The sequence below is a fragment of the Pseudopodoces humilis genome, chromosome 1, assembly GCF_049639895.1.
Source record: "Pseudopodoces humilis isolate 2021_Gansu_Grassland_sample_001 chromosome 1, ASM4963989v1, whole genome shotgun sequence".
Taxonomy (NCBI): Eukaryota; Metazoa; Chordata; class Aves; order Passeriformes; family Paridae; genus Pseudopodoces; species Pseudopodoces humilis.
Genome location: NC_142200.1, coordinates 2,562,175 through 2,583,774, shown reverse-complemented (window position 1 = coordinate 2,583,774; position 21,600 = coordinate 2,562,175). Strand labels below are relative to the sequence as shown.

General features: G+C 42.9%; 1 protein-coding gene across 15 annotated transcripts in view; it reads right to left on the bottom strand.

Annotated features, from left to right (window-relative positions):
* Positions 1–21,600, bottom strand: part of TSNARE1 (t-SNARE domain containing 1) — a 455,536-nt gene that overhangs the window by 249,313 nt on the left and 184,623 nt on the right. For all 15 annotated transcript variants that reach the window (XM_088056786.1, XM_088056777.1, XM_088056781.1 and 12 more), the window contains 2 exons: positions 3,899–3,989; positions 766–840 (listed from right to left, as the gene is read on the bottom strand). In XM_088056786.1, coding sequence (XP_087912912.1) covers positions 766–840; positions 3,899–3,989 — 166 coding nt within the window. The remainder of the gene's footprint in view (positions 1–765; positions 841–3,898; positions 3,990–21,600) is intronic.

Below are 21,600 nucleotides of genomic sequence, written 5' to 3'. Positions count from 1 at the left end.
TCTGCAAGCAGGAAAGGTGAACTGTGCAATCACCTCTCCTTCTCCCTCGAGAGTGGAGGCACACCAAAATAATGTCATGGCTGAGCCAGGGGAAATGCTTCCCCCTGAATTTGGTACTGGGGAGGCCACACCTCAAATCCTGGGGTCAGTTTTGGGCCACTCACAACAAGAAGGATACTGAGGGGCTGGAGCATGTCTGGGGAAGGGAACAGAGCTGGGGAAGGGTCCTGGAGCACCAGGAGTAGCTGGGGGAGCTGGGAAAGGGGCTCAGCCTGGAGAAAAGGAGGCTTAGGGAGACATCACTCTCTACAACTCCCTGACAGGAGGGTGTAGCCAGGTGAGGATCAATGTCTTCTCCCAGGGAACAAGGGACAGGACAAGAGGAAACAGCCTCAAGCTGCCCCAGGGGAGGTTTAGATTGGATATTTGGGAACATTTCAGCAGAGAAAAGCTTGTCAAGCACTGGAACAGGTCAACCAGGGAAGTGGTGGAGACACTGCACATGTTCAGTAAATGTGTGGGTATAACCCTTAAAGAGATGGTTCAGGTGGTGCTGCGTTGATGGTTGGATTTGATGACCTTAAAAGTTTTTTCCAGCCTTAATTCTATGACACTATGATTGCTCAACTGACAAAGAAAGAAAAGAGGGAAGAAACTATTCACTAGCAGCCCTGTGGAGATACTTCAGGCTCCCAGAGGTTACACTCACACCTAACACATCCCCCGATTCACAGATGCGAGAGTGGAAGCAAGAGAGACACTCACTTTCTGCACAGCTCCGTATCTCTGGATGGCATCTGACAGCTGGTTCTTCAGCCTGTCCAGCTGAAGCCGTTCTTGCTGCATTGGGAAAAAAAGAAGGGTGGTTAGCAGATCTGTCAGAGATAAATCCAGTAGTAAGGCTCTGTCTGCAACCACGAGAAATTGTCCTGGTGGGAGATACCAAATAAATAAGGTGAGCACAAATGGTGCCCTAAAAGAATCAATCACACTGGGGCCACCAGGATGCAAGAGGATTTTATTTTAGGAAATGTGATGCTTTGGTCTTTCAGTCCAAGTTAGATTAAAAAATTCCACTTTGGATATTCAAGATTTTCATTGGAGAAAATAACTGAAGGGGTCTTTCTATAAAAAGTTATTTTTTCAGATGACAAATAATGATAGAATTGATTGCATCATTTGGGAGATTTACTGGATTTGATAAGTCAATCAGCCACAACATCTCCCCTCCTTTATGACTGTCAGAACCCAGCTTATCTTCATGTTTTCCAAAACTTGAAGTGACCCAAATGTCACTGCCTTTATGGCTGGAGCTTGCTCCAGCAAGATTTCAAACTATGTTTAAAAAAAACCCAAAAAAACCCAAAACAAACAAACAAAAAAATCTCTTCTTGGGAGGATGAACACAGCCTGATGTAAGTATCCAGCATGACTCCAAATCTCTGCCCTCAGAAGGAATGACCAAACCCAGACAGAACTGTTCTATGCCCTGGATTTCAGATTTCACATGTGCAGGAGCTCAGAGATGTCCAGATTTTACAGAGGGAAATGCTGCAAGGATATCACCTTAAAAGACAAGTGGAAAACAAAACTAAATCTACACTAAAGCCACTGAGCAGAAATGTTCACTTTCCAGCCATTTCAGCTGCTTCAGAAAACTGCTTGGGATTGCAAAAGTAGATTTTATAAAGGATGGGATAAACATTTTTAATTTTAATGGCAGTATTTTCACACACAGAGAAATATCCCAGTTCCTCATCTAAAGATTTAAAACCATTTTTAGAGCAGGGCAAGTATCATCATTTCCATTCTACAGATTAAGGTCCATAAATGTTACGTTTGTTCCACATGCAAAGTAAGATAAGATTGTCACCCTGGAGAGCTGATCTTATGCTCCAGCACTCACCCTACCAAAAAAATGGAATTCCAGATCTACCTCCATTCACATCCTTTGAGGTTAGTTTGGAATGAAGCCCTAAAAGAGCCATTTTCCGTCAGTCTCCTGCCTTGTAGCACACTGATCCACTTAGAGCAGCATCTTTGCTCCTGCAATACTATCAATTTGCTCAGCTGGGCATCCTGACTCCAACACCTCCAGCAGCACTTGGAGATTTATGGGAACTCAGAGAAAGTCCCATATTGCATCTCGCTTGGCAGTGCATTTCTGGTGGAAAATAAGGAAGAGAGGGGATAAAAAAGGATTTTTTTTTTTCTGTGTGTGCATGTAAAGCAATCCACAAAAAAATGGATTGGTGAGGACTGACTATAAAGCTCTGTAAGGCTTTTCATGCTGTGAATAATTTTATGGGAGGAGAGTTTACAGTGCTACACAGATTCCCAAGAGGGACTTACTGACCAGCAGCCAATATCCACCAGAACAATTTATTCTATGTAAGGGACAGCAGCTACAGGCTTTCTATCAAAATTTGTAGGTTTAATTACTAAAACTCCACTATTAGAAGAGTTAAAAAAAAAAAAAAGTTCAATTAATTGAAAAGTGAGCAGAAAAAAGTTATTATACAATGTAATAGAGAGCAGCAAATTTATTCCTCATATTACTGAAATTGTTTCTGTGCCTATTTCCTTCAGGTCTTAAATATTTTCCCTTCAGCTTTGCATTTTTCTCCCCAAGACAGTAAAACCTCTTCTCCTGAGAGTCCCCATGGGCTTCAAGGGCAAATAATGACATTCTTGTGTGGCACTGTAATTGGGTTTAATGTGACCTTGCCTGATTCCCCTTTGGGCCCAATTTATGTAACAAAATAGACCTGGAGATCAGCACAAAAAAAATAAAAACTAAAAAAAATTGCCCAGATTCCCATATCTCCAGGGCATCATCTTCTGTTTCATCAAGCTCAGATGTAATTATGCAAGAAAATGAAAAAAAAAAAAATAAACAAAACAAACAGTCCTTGCCATCCATCACTAGTCAAAGTGATTTGTCAAAAATTATTCTTGTATTAATCTTGATGTCTACATGTGGAAACAGTCATTACAGCCTTCCCTCCCCATCCTCTGGAGTAGAACATCACCCATTCATTTTTTTATTTTTTTTAGTCAGGCTGAATTGCACGCGGTCCTTCACAGGTTACCAAGGTAGCCTGAGATGATCCAAGTTTTAAATCCTTATCTCAACTGCCTGTTGGCAAGTGCCACAAATCCAGGCTGTAAAAACCACTTGGTCAGAGATGAGTTGTGTGTTTAGAGCAGTCTTATTTTGAGGTGGAAGGGCAGTGAGAACAGCTGAAGTAACACAAGACTTTGGAAAATGGCAGGTAGTGAGTGAGAATAAAACATGAACTCAGGAAAGTTCCTGACTTAGAAATCATGTAGATGTTGGAAGCAAGAATGTAGCAGAAATCAAGTAGAATTCTAAATTCTAATTTAAAATCCTGCTCTGATCTGGCCACAGTCTGTATTTATCTATCCCCAAAGCTGCCTTTGCACTAGCACACAGCATTGAATCAGTGTCACATCCAGACACATTCCACGGCTTTGGCCTTTCCAGACACTCAACAGACTCCCAAACTCACCTGCACCCCGTGCACCCACAACTGAGTCTTTAACCAATGCCAAACTCATTAAGCCAGATGAGTTCTGTAACATTTTCACCCAAACTGAGACCTTGAGATAGATGTGAACTGGCCAAAGGCTTCATTGTTGAGTTTTTGATTTCCAATTCCACACGAGCCAGTTCTGGGAGGAGAGCTGGTGTCAGCAGCTGTTTTCCCCTGAGTCATTTATAAGTGAAAACCACACTTGTTTGAGAGGAAAGGAAGTTATAGCAAGACAAAGAGCTTAACAGCTTTACAGCACCCACTGCCACTTCTTATTTTCATTATTCCTCCTTCCACAAGACCCATCATTCTCCCCCAACAGCATCTTGACTGACACATACCCTGGATGAGCCTCTGACAACCTCAGACAGCTGCTTGATGGCTTTGGTGCTAGTCGTGATGGTTTTATTAGTCTCCTGCTGGGTGGCATGCCTGCAGAAGAGAAGAGATGATGGGAATTGCAATTGAAATTAATTGCATAATGAGACACTTGGAGAAATCTATCAAGCTGCAGAGCAATTGAGACAACACAACAACAGCAGCACACAGGAGGGCTGCAGGAGTCCTGGGTCTTCACCAGCAATGGAAGCCAGAAGGAAATACTGGAGAAGAGATGCCCAATATATTCTTCCTGCTGTCAACACAAAGACAATGCCTGTGAACCATTCAAAGGGAAGTGATGAGGTGAAAACAGGGGGTGGACAGGGAATGAGATGGTTGGTATTGCAGATTTTCAAAGAAGGGCTGTACAGCAGGAGACAGGACTGGGGAGTTGCCTGATGGCTTGCCCAGGAAAATATTGCTCTCAGGAGAGAAATCCGAAATTGAGCAGGAGGAATTTACTTACCCCTTAATGACACAGTATCTCCAGGAAACACTGGGGATGTGAAGGTGCAGAGCTGCTTTACCAGCACTGAAACAGGCAGGAACCACTCACCCCTCCAGCCATGGGTGCCCCTCCCTTTTACACCCCAAATTCCAGTACCATTATTCCTTGTAAGCACTGGTTGCTGGCCTTGCTCTTTGAGACCATACAAACAAAGGGGAAGAGACATAAATGCTTCCCAAAGGTATTTATTAGCTCAGTCCAGTAGTTCTCAAGTTTTCTAAGGTCAACAGAGCACTCTCAGCTTATAAGCTTCTCCAGAGAGCACTTTATATCCTTTTAGTCAGAAAGAAATGGTTTTCCATGAAGTTTCGTTCAAAAACTCAATAAATACTTGGAAAAGATATTCATGGAGATTTTATTCATGGAGAAAATTACGGGTTTTTCTCCCTTAGAGGACACATATGAGCATGAGCCACAGTTGTATCAAAGACTAATTTTTCAGTGTTGTTTTTTTTTTTTAGAGTGCTGAGATTTGAAGTGAATGGAGGTTCTTTGATTAAAAAATGTCAAAATGTCTATTTAACATCCCTCAGTCCTGAAGACCCATGGCTTGTCCTGACTCTTCACCTCCTTTTTTCTTCTCTGTCAGCTCTGATGGAGAGCACCTCTTCTGATACTTGGGTCAACTCTTCCAGCACCTCCTTTGAAGACCAAGGCCAGTCCCCAGACAGCTTTTACCAAGCACAACCTTAATTACAAATACATTGAGACCTCTCTTGTTGAGGTCTTAATCCAAAGTTTGGCATTTTTTTCCCCCACTTCAATGTTTTTGTGCAGTTGGGAAAGCTGTCCAGGATCATGGAATCTAGGATGGCCTGGAATGGAAGGGACCTCCGAGATCATCCAATTCCATGGACTGGATGCCATGGGCAGGGACACCTTCCAGTGGACGAAGTTGCTCCAAGCCCCATCCAACTGGGCCTTGCACATTTCCAGGGATGGGACAGCCACAGCTTCTCTGATCAGCCTCTGCCAGGGCCTCACCACCCTCCCAGTAAATAAAATTACACCTGACTTCATACAAGTGAAAGCTTAGTACACCATGAGGACAACACCTCTTAGTTACAGAACAGGAATTCAGATGCGTGTCAAGGGTTGAACTCTCACACAGAAGGCATGGAATCCTTTGGCACCACACAAGAAGGAGAAATAATCCCATATGAAAACAAAAACAGATCCAATAACAAGTTATTACCTCTGTATATTTAAATTAATGTACAATTTCTGTGTTCATTCATCAAAATGCACTTCACCTACTGATGATCCCAGGACTCACCACAGCAGCTGAGCAATTACATCAATTTCTTTTCGTTTGAGATGGAAGAGGTCATATCTATCACAGACAAGTATTCCATACTGCCATTGCAAGAGAGGGAGCTGGGAATTGAATCCTGTCACATTGCTAACACTGAGGAGTGCACAGTCAGCCTGATCCCCAATCTCTTCATCAAGTATATCTTGCCACCAAATGCATGAATTCTATAAGCAGCAGATTCAAATCTCAGGTTTCCATATCTAATTCCTCTTAACAGAAAGCAAGATGCTGGAGTTGACATCCATTTTGCAGACCTCATTAAATTATGTGCCCACAGGAAATCTCAGGGATTTACATACCAGTAATTCCCCATCCCCAAAGTAAAACGGCTTGTCAGGCTCTTGCATCTGATCCTTCCCAACCTCTAAAGTTAAATAAAGTCTTCTTCATTTGCACTGTACTGTAAATTTTATGTTAGATATCTTATGTAATAAATTGGTGCTGGGCACGAACTTTTCTCTGCTGCAAAATAACTGGGGGCAGGAGTACAAAAAAATAAAAGTTCTGCCTTCCACCCCTTAATTCAAAATGCACTTTAACCAACACGCTGGTGCTTGATTTTGGCACTTCCCACTATGTTGCCAGCACAATTAACTTCTTATTCTTCAGTTTCAGAGATGAGCTCAGGAATCAGACAATGATTATATTTAATTTACATTAAATGCTATTGAGACCTTAATTTTAAAAAAAAGCCCTCTCAAAACACTGCTTCCTGCAATATTTTATTTTAATTTGCAATGGTAACAAGATATGTTGTTGTTGTTGGTTTTGTTGTTTTTATAATTAGTATTAACAGTATTATTAGTATTATTATCTGTCTTATACTCTGCTCCCCATGGAAGTACAGAAGTTAATTAAAGGGGTGCCTCTGATGAATAAAATTTCCTTCTCAAAAGAGTTCTCCACACAACAGTAAGTTAATACTCCATCCATGGAGCTGCCAAGTACCTAAAATACAAATGTAGTAAAAGTTTTACCTTTACAGCTCTGCTCTGAAAACAAACCCTGGAAGGGTAAACACCAGAGAAAGCATCTCTTAGGAGGAGTAACATCTCTTGCTGAGCATTTCTGCCTGCACAAACACTGCAAAGACAATGCACTAAATAATCCAGGAGATGCCAAACTGCTGCCTACGAGTTCCCCATGGCTGCTGTTTCCTTTGCTGGAGGAGCACGGTCCAGCGAATCCGCGATCCCCAGCTGCTCACAGTTTGTTCTCTGAATGATCATCTCTAATTTATTTATCCAGTTTTAAAAGGAGCGCTGCAAAGACGCAGATGTGGCAGTGGCTGCTCCCCTTATCCTTAGGGACACCAGGAAGGAGCTGAATTTCTGCCTCTGCTGCTTCTTTGAGACACTTGATGAATGACCAAGCCAGTGGAAAAATAATCGGACCCCAAGTGCAACAGCAAACACCAGCCAGGGATGGAGTTCTCTCTGCCTCACCGTGCCTGCCGATACTTACAATAATCCCAAAGAGCTTTGTTTTCCAGCTCCAGCAGGAAATGCCATTTCCACTTATAGAAAAAGACATAGCTTATTTTATTTTCGTCTGATCCCTAATGGAAGAGCAATAATGAGCTTTTTGGGCACAGATCAAAGATACCTTTGCTGTAGTGGTTTGAACATCATCAGATTCAGAATCCTTTAGCACAGGGCAACTGCACAGCCATGGAGTTGTTTTTTGCACTTAAGAGTGGCCACAAGAGTTAAGCCAGATAGTTCAGCATGAGTCAAAACTTGTCTTTTTCACAGCTGCTGTAATATTTACTGCAGACTTCTTACCCAAAAAAGAGGTGAAATCAGAGTACTTTGAGCAGAGCACCGAGCTGAAGGATCTGTGGCTTAAGCAGAAGTTTGTTCAGCAGCTGCATTTACATTTATTCCATCGCTGCTGGAGACAGAAATGCATAGAGAGCATTAAATACGCAGAGGCAGACTGACACCACAGGACATCTCCTTCCTGTCTTACAGATGGGTTCTATGAAGGACTGGTGGGTGTGGGAACAGACAGACCCCAGCAAACCTCAAATACACGTAGATAAAACTTCAGCATTGCCTACAGGGACAGCAATGGATCCTAAGGATGCTTTTCCTCTTTCTTCATCTAATAAATGTGTTTATAAACACATCCAATGGAGATTCTTTGTGGCCTGTGGTGGGGGACACCTGTAGCATGAAGTTCTGCCCTGGAGTGTGGTCAAAAACCTCAAACAAAGTCCCTTTTCTCAAGCTATTAGTGGTGGGCTGAGAGGGGCATCATGTGCTGGGTTTTGGTGTTTGAATTGTGTTAAAACCCATCTGCCACACCAGCCTCAAACCAACACCCTGACAGTGAGGCAGAGATTTGGCAGATGAGCTCTAAGCTGGCCTGCAGGCACATGACCGGCAGACAGCCCCTGTGAACTAAAAAAGTCCAGCCCACTTTCTATAGGGCAGGTTCTTCTAAGATATTCCTCCTTGGGAGTGTGTGTGTGAAGATTCATCCTTTTTGTAAAGGATGTGCCCCAAGGATGTCCCTCGTGGCTGAGTGAAAGAGATTTACCCACAGTCATTGCCCTGGGTGAGTTACATTGATCTCCAACAATTGATTGTTTTGGTAGCTTTAACATAATTTATTTAATATTGATTTGATATATTGCACTATCGTATCTGATACTATAGTAATAGTTTTAGCTTTTATGCTGCATAGTAAATAATTCTGATTGAGTTTGTTTGTCTAATCATTCATCATAATAAATAATCCATTTTTATACCGATATCTGATTTGCTATCAATAAATTCTGAGGGACAAAGTTGTAAACTTAGACTGTTGACAAAGTCTCGGCACAAGCCTGGATCCAGCTGCTCCTCTCTGAGGAGTTTAGAAAGAAAAGGGATCCTCTCAGCACCTCATGACTCAATGGGAGCCTCTCTAATAAACTTTGTCTAAAGCTCCCATTCCAACCTTCAATAGCACCTCTGAAATGATGCAGAGAATCCACACTTGAGTGGTGACCCAGCCTTGTGGTTTATCCTACACAGCCAGGATGATCCTACAGCAGAACCAGAGAATCCAAGGATATCCTGAGTTGGAAGGGACCCACGAGGATCATCCAAACCCAACTCCTGGCCCTGCACAGGACAATCCCAACAATCCCACCCTGACCCTGAGAGCATTGTTCAAATGCTCCCTGAGCAGGCTTGGGGCCGTGACCATTCCTTGGAGAGCCTGTTCCAGTGCTCCACGACCTTTTGGGGGAAGAACCTTTCCCTAATATCCAACCTAAGCCTTCCCTGACACAGCTGCAGCCATTCCCTCGGCTCCTGTCACTGGTCACCAGTGAGATCAGTGTCTGCCCCTCCTCTTTCCATCATGAGGACGCTGAAACACTCCTCTGTAAGATGGAAATTTTCTACAAATTCCTACAAATGTAGGAATTTTCTGCCTTAGATCACTGCACTCTAGAGAATCACAGAAATCTCATTCTCTAGGACGTATGGAAAATCATGCTGTGAAAAAGAGACACAGGAGTCCTGCAAGTTTATGGCTTATTCGAATGAATATGGCACATTGGAATGAAGGGAGAGAGTCCACTGGAGCACAGGCTTGAGAGGTTTTCTCTCTCGAGGTTCTGGAGGGTGCAGCCTCCTTTTATCCCAAATTCCCAGACACACGTTGCTCTCTTCCTTTCCCCATTGCCTGAGGTACCAGGAAGGTGCAGCCTTCCCAAACCACCTGCCACAAATTCCCCTTAAACCTGGAATTTCACCCCAAAGTTCAGAAGTTCAAACTTGTGCAGACCCACTTGTTTCAGGAGCCAAACTGTCCGGGTTCTATAACAATTCTTGAAGTTAATAGAGACATTAAGACCCATTTCAAAGACATTAACACCCATCCTCTTACCCAGGGAATTGTTTGTAAAGGCATTAGCACACATCTTTCTAATTAAGGACTACTGGCTCTGTTTCTGCATGATGAATGCAGGGAACATCTCCCACCTCTAAGCATTTATTATGAATGTAAACAAAGAAAGATGAACTAGGAAGGAAAGGCTGTTTTTTAGAAGAATAGAATCACAGTCTCACAGGGTGGTTTGGGTTGAAAGCAACCTTAGAGACCAAACCCTGTGCAGTGGGCAGGGATGCCACCCACTACATCAGGTTCCTCAGGGCCCCATCCAACCTGGCCTAAGTTGTTGCACTAATTTTCACCCAGCCCTAAAGTATATTTACTGGCTATTTAAGTATATTTCATCAAATGAGAAGACATTAAATCTATTTATTCTGGCTCTAAACTGACTTCCTCAGCCTTTTTTTCCCCCACACTTTTTCTTCTTCAAGACCTAATTGTGCATGTTGAGAAATAGTTTACAACAGAGCAAAATAAGAGCTCTAATTCTGATCTGTCAGCAAACCCCTTTGCATAGGTGTAAATCATCCAGCAGAGTAAAAATCAGGAGAAATACGGACTGCTACTTCCAGGTTTCAAGCCACACAATATTCTAAAATAAAAGCATCATGGATTTCCAATTTGCCTGTCACTTGAAAGTGTTATGAGACGTGGCACTATTTTTCTTACAGGAGCTATGGGGATGGTCTGTGGCTGTGTGGGAAAAGAAGAGGAGGTATTTCAAACCCACCTGACATGGGTGAAATACCATCTCTAGAGAGGAACACGGTTTGCAGTTCTGTTGTTCAATGGTTCTGCATTAAAACGCAGGAATTTCTGTCAGATAGCAGCCCTCACAAATTTCATCACACAAGTGCAAACCTTAGCAAATTTTTTCATGGCTTTTTCAATACCTATTTTTAAATACCTTTTTTGTCATGGCTTCTTAAAATTATATAATCATAAATAAAGAAGCAGTTCTTACTGAAATACAGAAAATGCTTGCTCCCCTGCAGGATTTGACCAGCTGCAGGCAGCTCGATATTCATTAACCACTACCAGCAAATTCAGATTTGTGTTTTTCAACGAAATTATCTGCAGAAATGTCTTTAAGAGCCCCCTCCCTTAACCCTGCATCACCTACAGATCAGTTCAGCATCGCCTCAGACTCCATCTGTCAAGTCATTGCTGACAGCTCTCACAACAGGACCCCATGGGAAGCAGCTCAACAATGTCACTGCCATTAGTCACCTCTCACTTTGTTTTTCTTTCTCCCACCCATACTATTCCCAAGTACGTTTTAATTTTCAAAGTTTCACTTTCATTCCTAATGGGAGAGCCACTTGAATCCTTTGTAACCGCCCTGCCAGCATTTGAGATGTATTACACCTTCCTCTCCCTCATTATGCAGTAAGCCTCTTACCTTATGAGAGGCAGAAATTAATTTAATTTGCTATAATTTAATTTTTGATGAACCCTGGTGCCTACTGATCATGATAGTTAAAATTTTATTTTTTTTTCCAGGTGCTGATTAAACTGCTTATTTCTTTTTTACCTATTCTTGCATCTTCGGTTGTGCTGAGGTAAACCATGGTCCTGCACCAGATTTCTGAAAAAAAACAAACAGATCCCTCCCTTCCCAGCCCAAGGACCTCAGCTGCCCTCCGTGAGCTCTTACTATTCACCCGAATTTCTGGAATTGCCCCGATAATCCTTTCAGCGCCCCGAGATAAACGGCACCAAAACTGTGACCGCTCTAATGGCTTTGCCTGTGCTTTCTAATTCTGCTGTGCCTTTCACATTCCTGCATTAACGAGGAGACCGAGGCTCAACATCTGTCATGGAAAGGTCACCGGGATGTGTTCCCGCAGCAATTCTCAGCGGCAGAGCAATCACAGAAAACACCTGAGCAGCACACAACCTACACAGAGCTGGTATCACTTCCTCCCTCCCTCCCTCCCTCCCTCCCTCCCTCCCTTCCTTCCTTCCTTCCTTCCTTCCTTCCTTCCTTCCTTCCTTCCTTCCTTCCTTCCTTCCTTCCTTCCTTCCTTCCTTCCTTCCGCCACTTCCTTCCGCCACTTCCTTCCGCCACTTCCTTCCGCCACTTCCTTCCGCCACTTCCTTCCTTCCTTCCTTCCGCCACTTCCTTCCGCCACTTCCTTCCTTCCGCCACTTCCTTCCTTCCGCCACTTCCGCCACTTCCGCCACTTCCGCCACTTCCGCCACTTCCTTCCGCCACTTCCTTCCGCCACTTCCTTCCTTCCTTCCGCCACTTACTTCCTTCCGCCACTTCCTTCCGCCACTTCCGCCACTTCCTCCCTTCCTCCCTGCCTCCTTCCCTCCTTCCTTCCCTCCTCCCTCCCTCCCTCCCTCCCTACCTTTCTCCCTCTCAGGGTCGCTGTGTTCAGGGCTCTGTAGAAGGAGTTAAGTCAACTTGCAGGGAGAGACAGGGAGAATTAAAAAACTTCCTGAGTCCTGCTTGCAGTCCAGAAATACAGAGGAAAAAATTCTATACTGTAAAAGAGCTTTATAAACTGGGGGAAGATGTCCCTGCCCACAGCAGGGGGGTTGGAGCAATGTGGTTTTTAAGGTCCCTTCCAACCCAAACCAGTCAATGACTCTGTGATGAAAAATCCCCCTTCCCTGGAACGGCAGAGATGTGGATCTCTGTGGATCTTAGTTTCATCCTCAAATCTGTTTGTGTGTGGACTCCAACAAATGCAAACTCCCTCTTAACAGCGTGCCCATTGCAGAACACAGGCCGGAAGCTACAGACTCAAAATCCAAAATGCAACAAATCCCAAGGACTTCAAGGAGATAAAAATGGTGACTGACGTATCTGCTTAAACAAGTTTACTCATAATTTATGCTCCTGGAGTGATTAGCTTGTGTTTGAGCACAGAATCACAAATATTGCTTTGAGGGTGCTCAGATGTGCCAGAAAGTGCCCTGCACACACACACAGACACACAGGTAGGAAAGACAGGGACAAATGGACAGGAGATAAATGGCACTGTGGATTAATGTAGTCTATTAGACTTCCCACACTCCCTCTCCTAGTTTTAGCATTTAACATGCATTCAATACTCAATAGGGCACTGTGAAAAGCAAAGATGTAGGGTACTTCACTGATGTGAATGAATGATCGATTGCTTCGGCTTTCCTTGAGAAATTACAATGGAACCATTGTATAACCACTGGTTAATAAAAGAGCCAGTACTTGGAGGATGAAAAGTTTTGGTGAAGAGAGATGTAGATTTTTTTTTAGGCTTTATTTTGATTTTAAAAGTTGTTTTTGCTGGTTCATGTGTTTTCTTGCCACCAAATTTTTTTCAGTGGCGAGAGCACGAAGAGCAAACATCTGCAAAAAGGCAACAAATCACATCAGTTTCTGAGATGTAGGCATTTTCATCCCAGAAAATACATGTTTCATTAAAAAAAAACAACAAAAAAAAACCAACATTGCTTAAACCCAGGCAATTTTAATTGAAAAATGAATCCATTTCACTCAAACGACTGCGATGAGTTTTGTTATTTTGTGAAGTGAGCAAGAAATCAAAGGCAAACAAACAGCTCCAGACACTTTTCAGCTGGCTGTGGTTATTTGTGTATTTCTAGTTAGGGGCATTAAAGCACAAATGCTCCTGTGTGTATGCTTAAATTAAGTGATGTGCCTAAACCGGGTTCCTCCATCAGGATTTAAGTGAGAAGGAAAAGGCATTAGCAGCAATTGTGCCCCTGGAATTGTCAATGTGGAGCAAACAGGCTGTCTCATACAGCCGTGAAAAATGTCCACCCTTGGACTAGCAGGAAATCTAAACAGAAAGGCAATGACCAAGCAATTCTTTTGCAGTCCAAAGAGCAGAGCCAGGTGGTTTATCATCCCCAAGAAAGTCAGCTTGAAGAACCAGCAAATACCCAGAGCCCTGCAGCAGTGCACAGACACAGTGGCTTCAAGCACAGCCCTGGCAGGAATCAGGTGCTGGGGTGTTCAGGAAGAAGATGCTCAGCAAAGGAAACACATTTGTTATCCTGATCCCAAATTTCATCCCAGATTATAAATGAAGGAAATGTCACCATCAAGTTCATGGACCAGACTGGAGGAAGGTTTGATTCACACTGGTTTTCTTGATGGAGAATAGGAAGGCAATCTTTCAAAACAACAGCACTGGGGACACCAGGTTTGTTAGAAATGCACATTTTAGGCATTATAAAAAGACTTCACAAACCTCCACACTGATGTTAGTAAATATTGCACTGTAAATATCAATTATTTAAACTGTGCAATGCAAATGGATTGGTACTTACAACAGGTGCTGAAGATGATGCAAACTCCACTAACATTAAGCAACATGCAAAGAAATCCAACATTTAGCCTGCTCTATTTGATTTGCTTTAGTATCATCACTGGCAGAGGCAATGGCACAGCTTTTGGCTTCTAAAACAGATGTTTTTGGATCCACAAGTTGGGTTTCTCCTGGCATCTCCTTCTTTTCCATCTGGAAACTCCATTCAGGTGGGACAAGATGATTTTGGGTTTATTCACCTAGGATTTAAATGCTACCTCACAAACAAATCCTGCTTCAAACATGGCTCATCCATAGAGTCCATATCCTTCTAAACAGAAAAGCATCTTTTGGACCTCTCATTACACAGACAGACCTCTTTATATCCCCCAAAACCACAGTCTTAAAATGCTTTATTTATGTCCCAATTTCACCTCCCTGGTCCCAACCCTCTCTGTCACATATTCTACAAAGAAGGAACTAAATTTTCCCTCCTAACCATTTCCACACCCCCAGCAATATGAACTTCACCAAAACTAAACACCATCCACAAGTTCTCTAATTCCTAAAATAAACAAAAAAAAATAACCCAAATAATTTCACACCAAGAGTTTGCTACTATACTTTTTTTTTATATCAATCTCCCTAAACCCCGATGCCAAATTCCAAATTCCCGTGTAAATCTCCTCAGCCCTGGCAAGGAGGTGAGGTCCATGCAGAGTGCTGTGTCCAGTTCTGGGCTCCTCAGTACAGCAGAGACATGGAGCTTCTGGAATGGGGCCAGTGAAGGGTGGTGAGTATGATTTGGGGACTGGAGAAGAAAATGCTGAGGGAGCTGGGGCTGTTCAGCCCCAAGAAAAGAGAAGTGAGAGGAGACCTCATCCCTGTCGGTGCCTGCAGGGAGGGCTCAGGGCAGGGACCAGGCTCTGCTCCGTGTGCCCAGCAATGGGACAAGAGGAACAGGCAGGAACTGGTGCCCAGCAAGTTCCACCTGGACATGAGGAAGAACTTCTTTCTGAGCACTGGAATAGATCATCCAGACAGGGAGTGGAGTCTCCCTCTCCGGTGATATTCCAGAGCCACATGGAATTCCTGTGCCAAGTGCTCTTGCTTGAGCAGGGGGTTGGGACCAGATGACCCCACTGTGGGTCTGTGACAGCCTGACCCATTCTGTGGTTCTGCATTCCCAAAACATTTCCCCAGCCACATCACCTGAGCTAGGACAGGACCTCCTGCCCCATCACATCCTCACATATTTCTAAAGCATGGCCACTCCCACCCCTCGCCTGTCCCACTCCAGCAACCGAGGAAAGTTGCTAGGACTTCTCAGTCTGGTCCTCTGATCACATTTTCCTTGATAGGAGATGTCCAAACCACTTCCTCATCCACCTAAAATTCATCCTACATTTACACCCACCATCGTCTCCTGAGCCAGACCTGCAGCCCTCAGCCTGCCTGGTGCAAAAATACTGGGACCAGAATGGGAAGCTGCGAACTGCTGCTGCTGCTTCAGACAGAAAAAAAAATACCTTCATGACTGCTTCTGAAGGTGATCACTTCCACTGCTGCTGAGAGCAACTTTAACTGCTCCATGTCCTGTGGGTTGAGCCCTCTGCTCCACCAGTGCCATTTCTGCTCACACTGAATCTCTTGTACCTGCAGCTCCCTCAACTCCACAGCAAGGGCAAACCCCAAGTGCTCCACAACTTTGTCTTTTCTCTCCCCTCCACCTCTTCTTCTGCTGGAAGGGGTTTTGGAGTACATTGCTATGCAGAGAGGGAGGTCAGCTGGAGGAAAGAGACATTTTAAAGTACAAAGTGAAGCGTAAAAGTTGATGTTGGTAACAGTGCTGGCGCGTTCTGAACACACTCCCTTGAGGCGCTTGTGCCAAGATCTATTTTTTCTGATTTTTTATTTTTTTTTTTTGAGCAGAAGACGGGAGAACAGAAAAATGTGAACACAACAAAAGGCAGGAATCAGCTTTAAAATATGTTTGCTTGAGAGCAGGAGTTTTTTTGTTGTGGTTTTATTTGTTTTCACAGTGCACTTTCTCAAAAGCACGGAGATGACTGGAAGGAATTGTGCTGGGAAGAGAAATGGATCTCAGCAGCCTACTTGCCACCTATTGCTCTATCCCTTATACTTCATATGCCTCTTTAAATCTGACATCTCTGCAACTTTCTGAACATAAGGGCAAGCTGTGAAGTACAAGGCAAATTAATATATTTATCCCACACAGAGTGCAATGCACTCAAAATATAGAGTCTAAATCTCTAAATGCTTTTCTTTCTCCTTCGCTGTCCTTTCCATTCACCTTACATTCCCCTCTGCCTGGCACTGCCTTTTGAGCAACACTTTAATTTAGCAGGCAGATAGATGTATCTGTCTCTTTTCAGGAATGATTACGTTTCCAAAACAGGCAAAAATCTTAAAAGAAATGCCACCGGTGAGACTCCTCTGCTCATCAGACCCACATTTCATTACTTTAAAGATCCTTCAGGCTCTCAGGTGACAATAATGCATAATTTCCAGCGTGCCAGGAGTCGTTCTTCCCCACCACCCTGCAAGTGACATCAGACCATAAAGCAGACGAGCACTTAGATTACAAAAACACAAGGCACTTTATTGGCCCATAAAACACTCGCTAGAGCGGCCATGTGAATGAAGACCCCATTTTGTGGGGCAATAAATTTTGCACCAGCACCCAAAAGGCACTGCTATTACAGGAGTTGTGCAAATAACCACCCCTGGTCCATGACAAAATCCCTCAGGCTGTGGCCAGGAGGACTTGTGCTCCACAACAATTAAAATGCACCACTGGTCGTCCAAAAAATTAAACTTCAAAGAGATCCTGCCCCAGTAAGAAAAGGGTACAAATAGATAATAAAAGGATAAACAAACAGAATAAAAGACCTGGGGAAGAGTCCATTACAAATCACCAGGCTCTGAGGTTTGTTTCAGGTAAGGCAAAACCCTCTTTCTGCTGGCAGAAGGAAATGGATGAAGCATTTAATGAACTCAGATACAGCAACTCTGTTTACAGGGAGGGCCAAGGGAAATATCCAAGTGTTCCAATCCATTCAAATGTGAAAACAGTGAGCCCCCATTATCAGAAACCTCTGCTGCTGATAGCAAATGTGTTCTCTAGGGGGAAAATGGATTCAGCTTAAGAACCACTGTTAAGAGTCCAATGCAAGTTCTTGAAAGAAAATGACCTGATGAAAGATCAATAACGTTCCTCCTCTCCATGAATCGAGGCCCATGTGCAGAATAAAAAATTCCAGAGACTGATTCTCTGTTGTCTTGCTTCAGCATGAGCCATTGTAAACGTAACCAGGGTAGGAAATTACATATTTAAAATCATGTGGTGAAAATCACATTGCATTTGTGCAGGTAGGAACCCAAAAAGAGAAGAAAACAGAGAAAGTTACACTCAGTGCACTGTAAAAGCAGATGGAGCAGCACAAATGTGTCTCCTCGCAGCCTTAGTGCTTAAAAACAGGCTTTCATACAAAATGGTAAAGTGTGCTAAGTTTATGCAACAGCTGCCAAAAAGTTGAGCACATGGATCCAGCTGACAAGTTCCCTAAATAAATTCAGCAGCAATATCCATTAAAGGACCAAAGCACCACAGGAGAGATGCTACTGAAGCATGTGACTGACCTTTCCTTTTTAAATAAAAGGATTTTACATCAAAACAGGGTCAAGCTGGAATGCAAGAAGCTAAAGGGAGTAATCCTAAATATAATTTTTTTCATTTTCCTTCCTGGAGGAACAGAAGAGTTTGTTCACCTGAAAATGGGCTTCTGGAGTAGACTGAAAATCTGGGGGATTTCAGACACATGAGATCTTGGATAAATGGTGATGGCTCAGCTATTATAGAGCAGAAGGAGGCTTTCCCCTCCTTGTCAGCTCACTAAAATCTCTCAGTGTGTGCTGTGGTAGCAACAGGAGGCACACGTCAACTCCTAACTAATGGGCTGCTTTTGAATGATTTGAATCAATAAACCCATAGCTTTCTGAATAAAACCACTGAAATTAAAAGTTGGGATAATTCATTACCTGTAATGTCCTGCCCTTGGGTCACAACACCCCCTGCAGTGCTCCAGGTTGGGGCAGAGTGGCTGGAAAGGGAGTCATTACTATCCTGTGTTAATTCTTTAACTGAGAGAAATCAGCCAGTATCAGATATCCCAAATCCCAAACCAGCTTTTGGTTATTTTTTTTTCCTTTCAGGACCTCTCCCAGCTGAACAAAACACAAACACTGGGTGAGATCCAGACCCATAACTACTGATGCATTTAACATCCAAGCCACCCACCCAACCACCTCTTATCCAGGACTGCTCCACCCTGGAGCTACCAAAACACAGACTGTGGCTCTCTAGTTACTTAAAAGCATGCAGGAATTTAGTGTCTGCTCCTTCCATGGGTCTAAAAACACCAGTTCCATGGAGACAGGCAGATTTCCTTTCCTTAAATCTCTGTTGCTCTCCAGGCTGGCAATTCCTGCACAGAGAGCAGCACAGATAATTTCTGCTATCAACCCAAAAGTTGTACACTGTCCTCTGGCTGGAGCATTCACCTGGATCCCTTCCCCTTGCCCCAGAATTGCTGAGAAGGTGCAAAGTAAGCAAGCTGGAGGCATGAAGTCAGCATGAGTAAGTGATAAGACATGAATGAATCCCACCATTTTCCTTAACTGAGGTCTACAGTCACTTGAGGCTGCTGGAAGCCTGATCAGAGCTGGCCTTGTTCTTGTTGTTGGTCCAGATGACATCCAGACAATCCCAACCAACACAATTTTGTGCTGTGTTGAGCTCTGCTCAGATTACTGGATTGATGCTTTTCCCCAAAATTTATCACCCTTTTCCTTTCACCATTTCAGCCCAAGGGTAGGTGAGGGCTATCTCTGATCAAAAAAAAAAAGTTTATCAAAACGTTTGGGATGCCTTGAAGAAACCGTGCAATTTAAATAAAATAAAACTTAAAAAATAATAAAAAAATCACTGCTTCCTGATTATCTACTTTCCTTTATTAATGACAAAAAATTAAAATGAAGTCATCACTGGGTGGAACAGCTAAGAGAACTGGTGATATTTTTAACTGCATTGCCAAACAGAAATGCTCTGCCCATACATTCTACCCTGTTACACCAACATTTAGCTGGGTATTTTGGGGTCCTCTAAGCAAATCCATCAGACCATGGTGCCCAGGGTGGTCCTGACAGCTGCAGCCATTCCTGTTCTTGTCACATGCAGCCACAACTTCAGTTCAGCAAGACTTTGGCAGATTTTGCACCCTTGGTGAAATACAATTTTGTGCCATCTCTCACAGAAGATAAAAAATCTCTATCAGTGCAAGATCTTATCTGCCCTAAAAACTTCCATAATGGAACTTGCTGAATCAGCTGTATCCCTTTGATCGCTCCACATCAATCTCTTGCATAAATGTATTTAATGCCACTTCAGAAGTGTGCTTTATTTTCATTATTTTGGAGGACGGAGGATGTCAGAGATAACTACAAAGAAAGGTCTTTGGTGCTGTCCCACTGCGAACAGAAAATAAATAATCCACGCAGCAATCCACAGCAGCAGCAGCTTTCAAACAATGATAGAAAATCAAATTGTCAGATGTCCAGATGTGTGGCAGGGAACCTGATCAGGGAACTTTTTTTCTTAATAGAGAGGAAACATTGCAGAAATATCCCTCTTCCCTTCTGCCCTCCCTCCCTGGAGAGTTGATTTTTAACACTCCTTTACGATTTCCCAACCAGCCTGGTACTGTCCAGGGCAGTAAATGGGAAATCATAAAAAGTTTACCAGAGTTTAGACAACATTCCTTGTTAGAAGAGCCCAACAGTTCAGTAACAGCTGTTGTCTCTGGAGAAAACCTGTTTGCAGATGGGATGGTTGAGGGAAATTCAGGGTATTTCAGTTAATTGTTAAAAATGCAGAGCAGCTTAGAGTCCCTCTGAAGCCACACAGATGTTAGGCAATAATAATTAAAAAACTGATAAAACTCTGGGTTCAGGAGAAAGCACTAACCATAACAAAACCTATTTCATGTATGCTGGCTTTTTCCATGTTCCCTATTTCAGCAAAATCATTTTTTTTTGTTCTAGCTGAAGAACATAACTATTCCTTACCTGCATGATAAGATGAAATTTAACATTGTGACTGCTTTAGCTGATTTTTGTTCAGATGTTGACTAAAGGAACAAAAATATTTTTTTTTAAAAGCTTGAGGAAATAACCTTAAAAAGAAGATGTTTTCCTACCCTGCATTTTCTGTTGATATTTTTTTCTCCTGCAAAGATAAAAAACTGAGGTCACCCAGGACTGCTTCTTTCCAGCCAAAAATCCAACTGCCTCGTATCAGCTGCCCCTTTCAACACTTGTTTTGTTTTGTTTTTTATTCCATAATTGACTCCAAGGACAAGGTTTCCTCCACACTGAAAGCACTGACCAGGTGCACACTGCTCCCACAGAGAGCACAGCACTTGTTTTTCCTTTTGCAGCACTATTTTAAAAAAACACATTAAAGAGCCAGGTTACTTCTGTTTTAACATTTTGGCTTCTTTCCTGCTTCAGTTCCCCTTTCTGTTGCACTCAGAACTAATTTCTGCTTCTTTTCTCCTGTTTTCTATGGCTTGTCAATGGGGGTTGGAGGTTCACCCACTACAGCAAAGTTGTGCTCTCATTTGGGCTCTCACTGCACTACAAACGCTGGCAAACAATATTGAAATCTCATTTTAGGACCAAGATGTAATTGGGTCTGAACTTACCTCCGGTCTTACCCTGACATAATTCCATTACCTTTAATGGAATTACTCTCGATTTGCACCGGTGTCTTGAATTGAACTTTTGCTTTTCAGGATTTATATATCTTGTTTTCCTACCATTTAAAACAAGAAGCCAGCCAAAGTCATTTCCAACTCATTTTCCCCTCCCAATAAATTCAGGCATTATTACAGCTTATCTCTGTGACCTCCACTTGCTCTTGTACATCATCCATCTCATTATTCACGATTTCTGCAGGACGTTGCATTCCATTATCTCCTATTTATAACCTGAGATGTCTGAGAACAAAAGGGAGAAGGGTTCTCCAGAATGCACCTTTTTGGCCTTTTTACAAATTTTCTTACTCATTTCCAGCTGCTCCCTGCCTACAGCCTATCCTTTATCCTCCTGAAATTTGTGTTCTGTCCTTTAAATACAGCATCCCATGATCCACCCTGTGACTAATAAAAGGAAGACCCAAAGAGGCATTGCAGACAATTTATGAAGAAACATAAAGAGACATTTGACATTATCCAGTTTTTAGTTTAGTCCAGGTGGGAAGCCACAATTGTTGGTGTGGTGGGTGATCAGAAAGTGGGAGGTGAGAAAAAAGCTTCCAGTTCATCAGCAAAAACATCCTCTAGCCCACACTCTGTAAATAATACTAAATTATTCAGCAGTGTAGGAGTGGATAAATTTTGTGAATTAAAAAGAAAGGGAAGTAATAAAATAAAGGAATTAATATATCTGGATACAGTCACCAAATGGGAATATTCCAATCAAATACAGGCAGCTCTATGTCTTGGTTGACTAAAGATCATTTTTGTGGGACCAACTCAGTGAAAACATCTCTGCTGCAAGGTGTGAATCCCTCCCAGCAGGAGAGGAGACCTTCTCACCTCC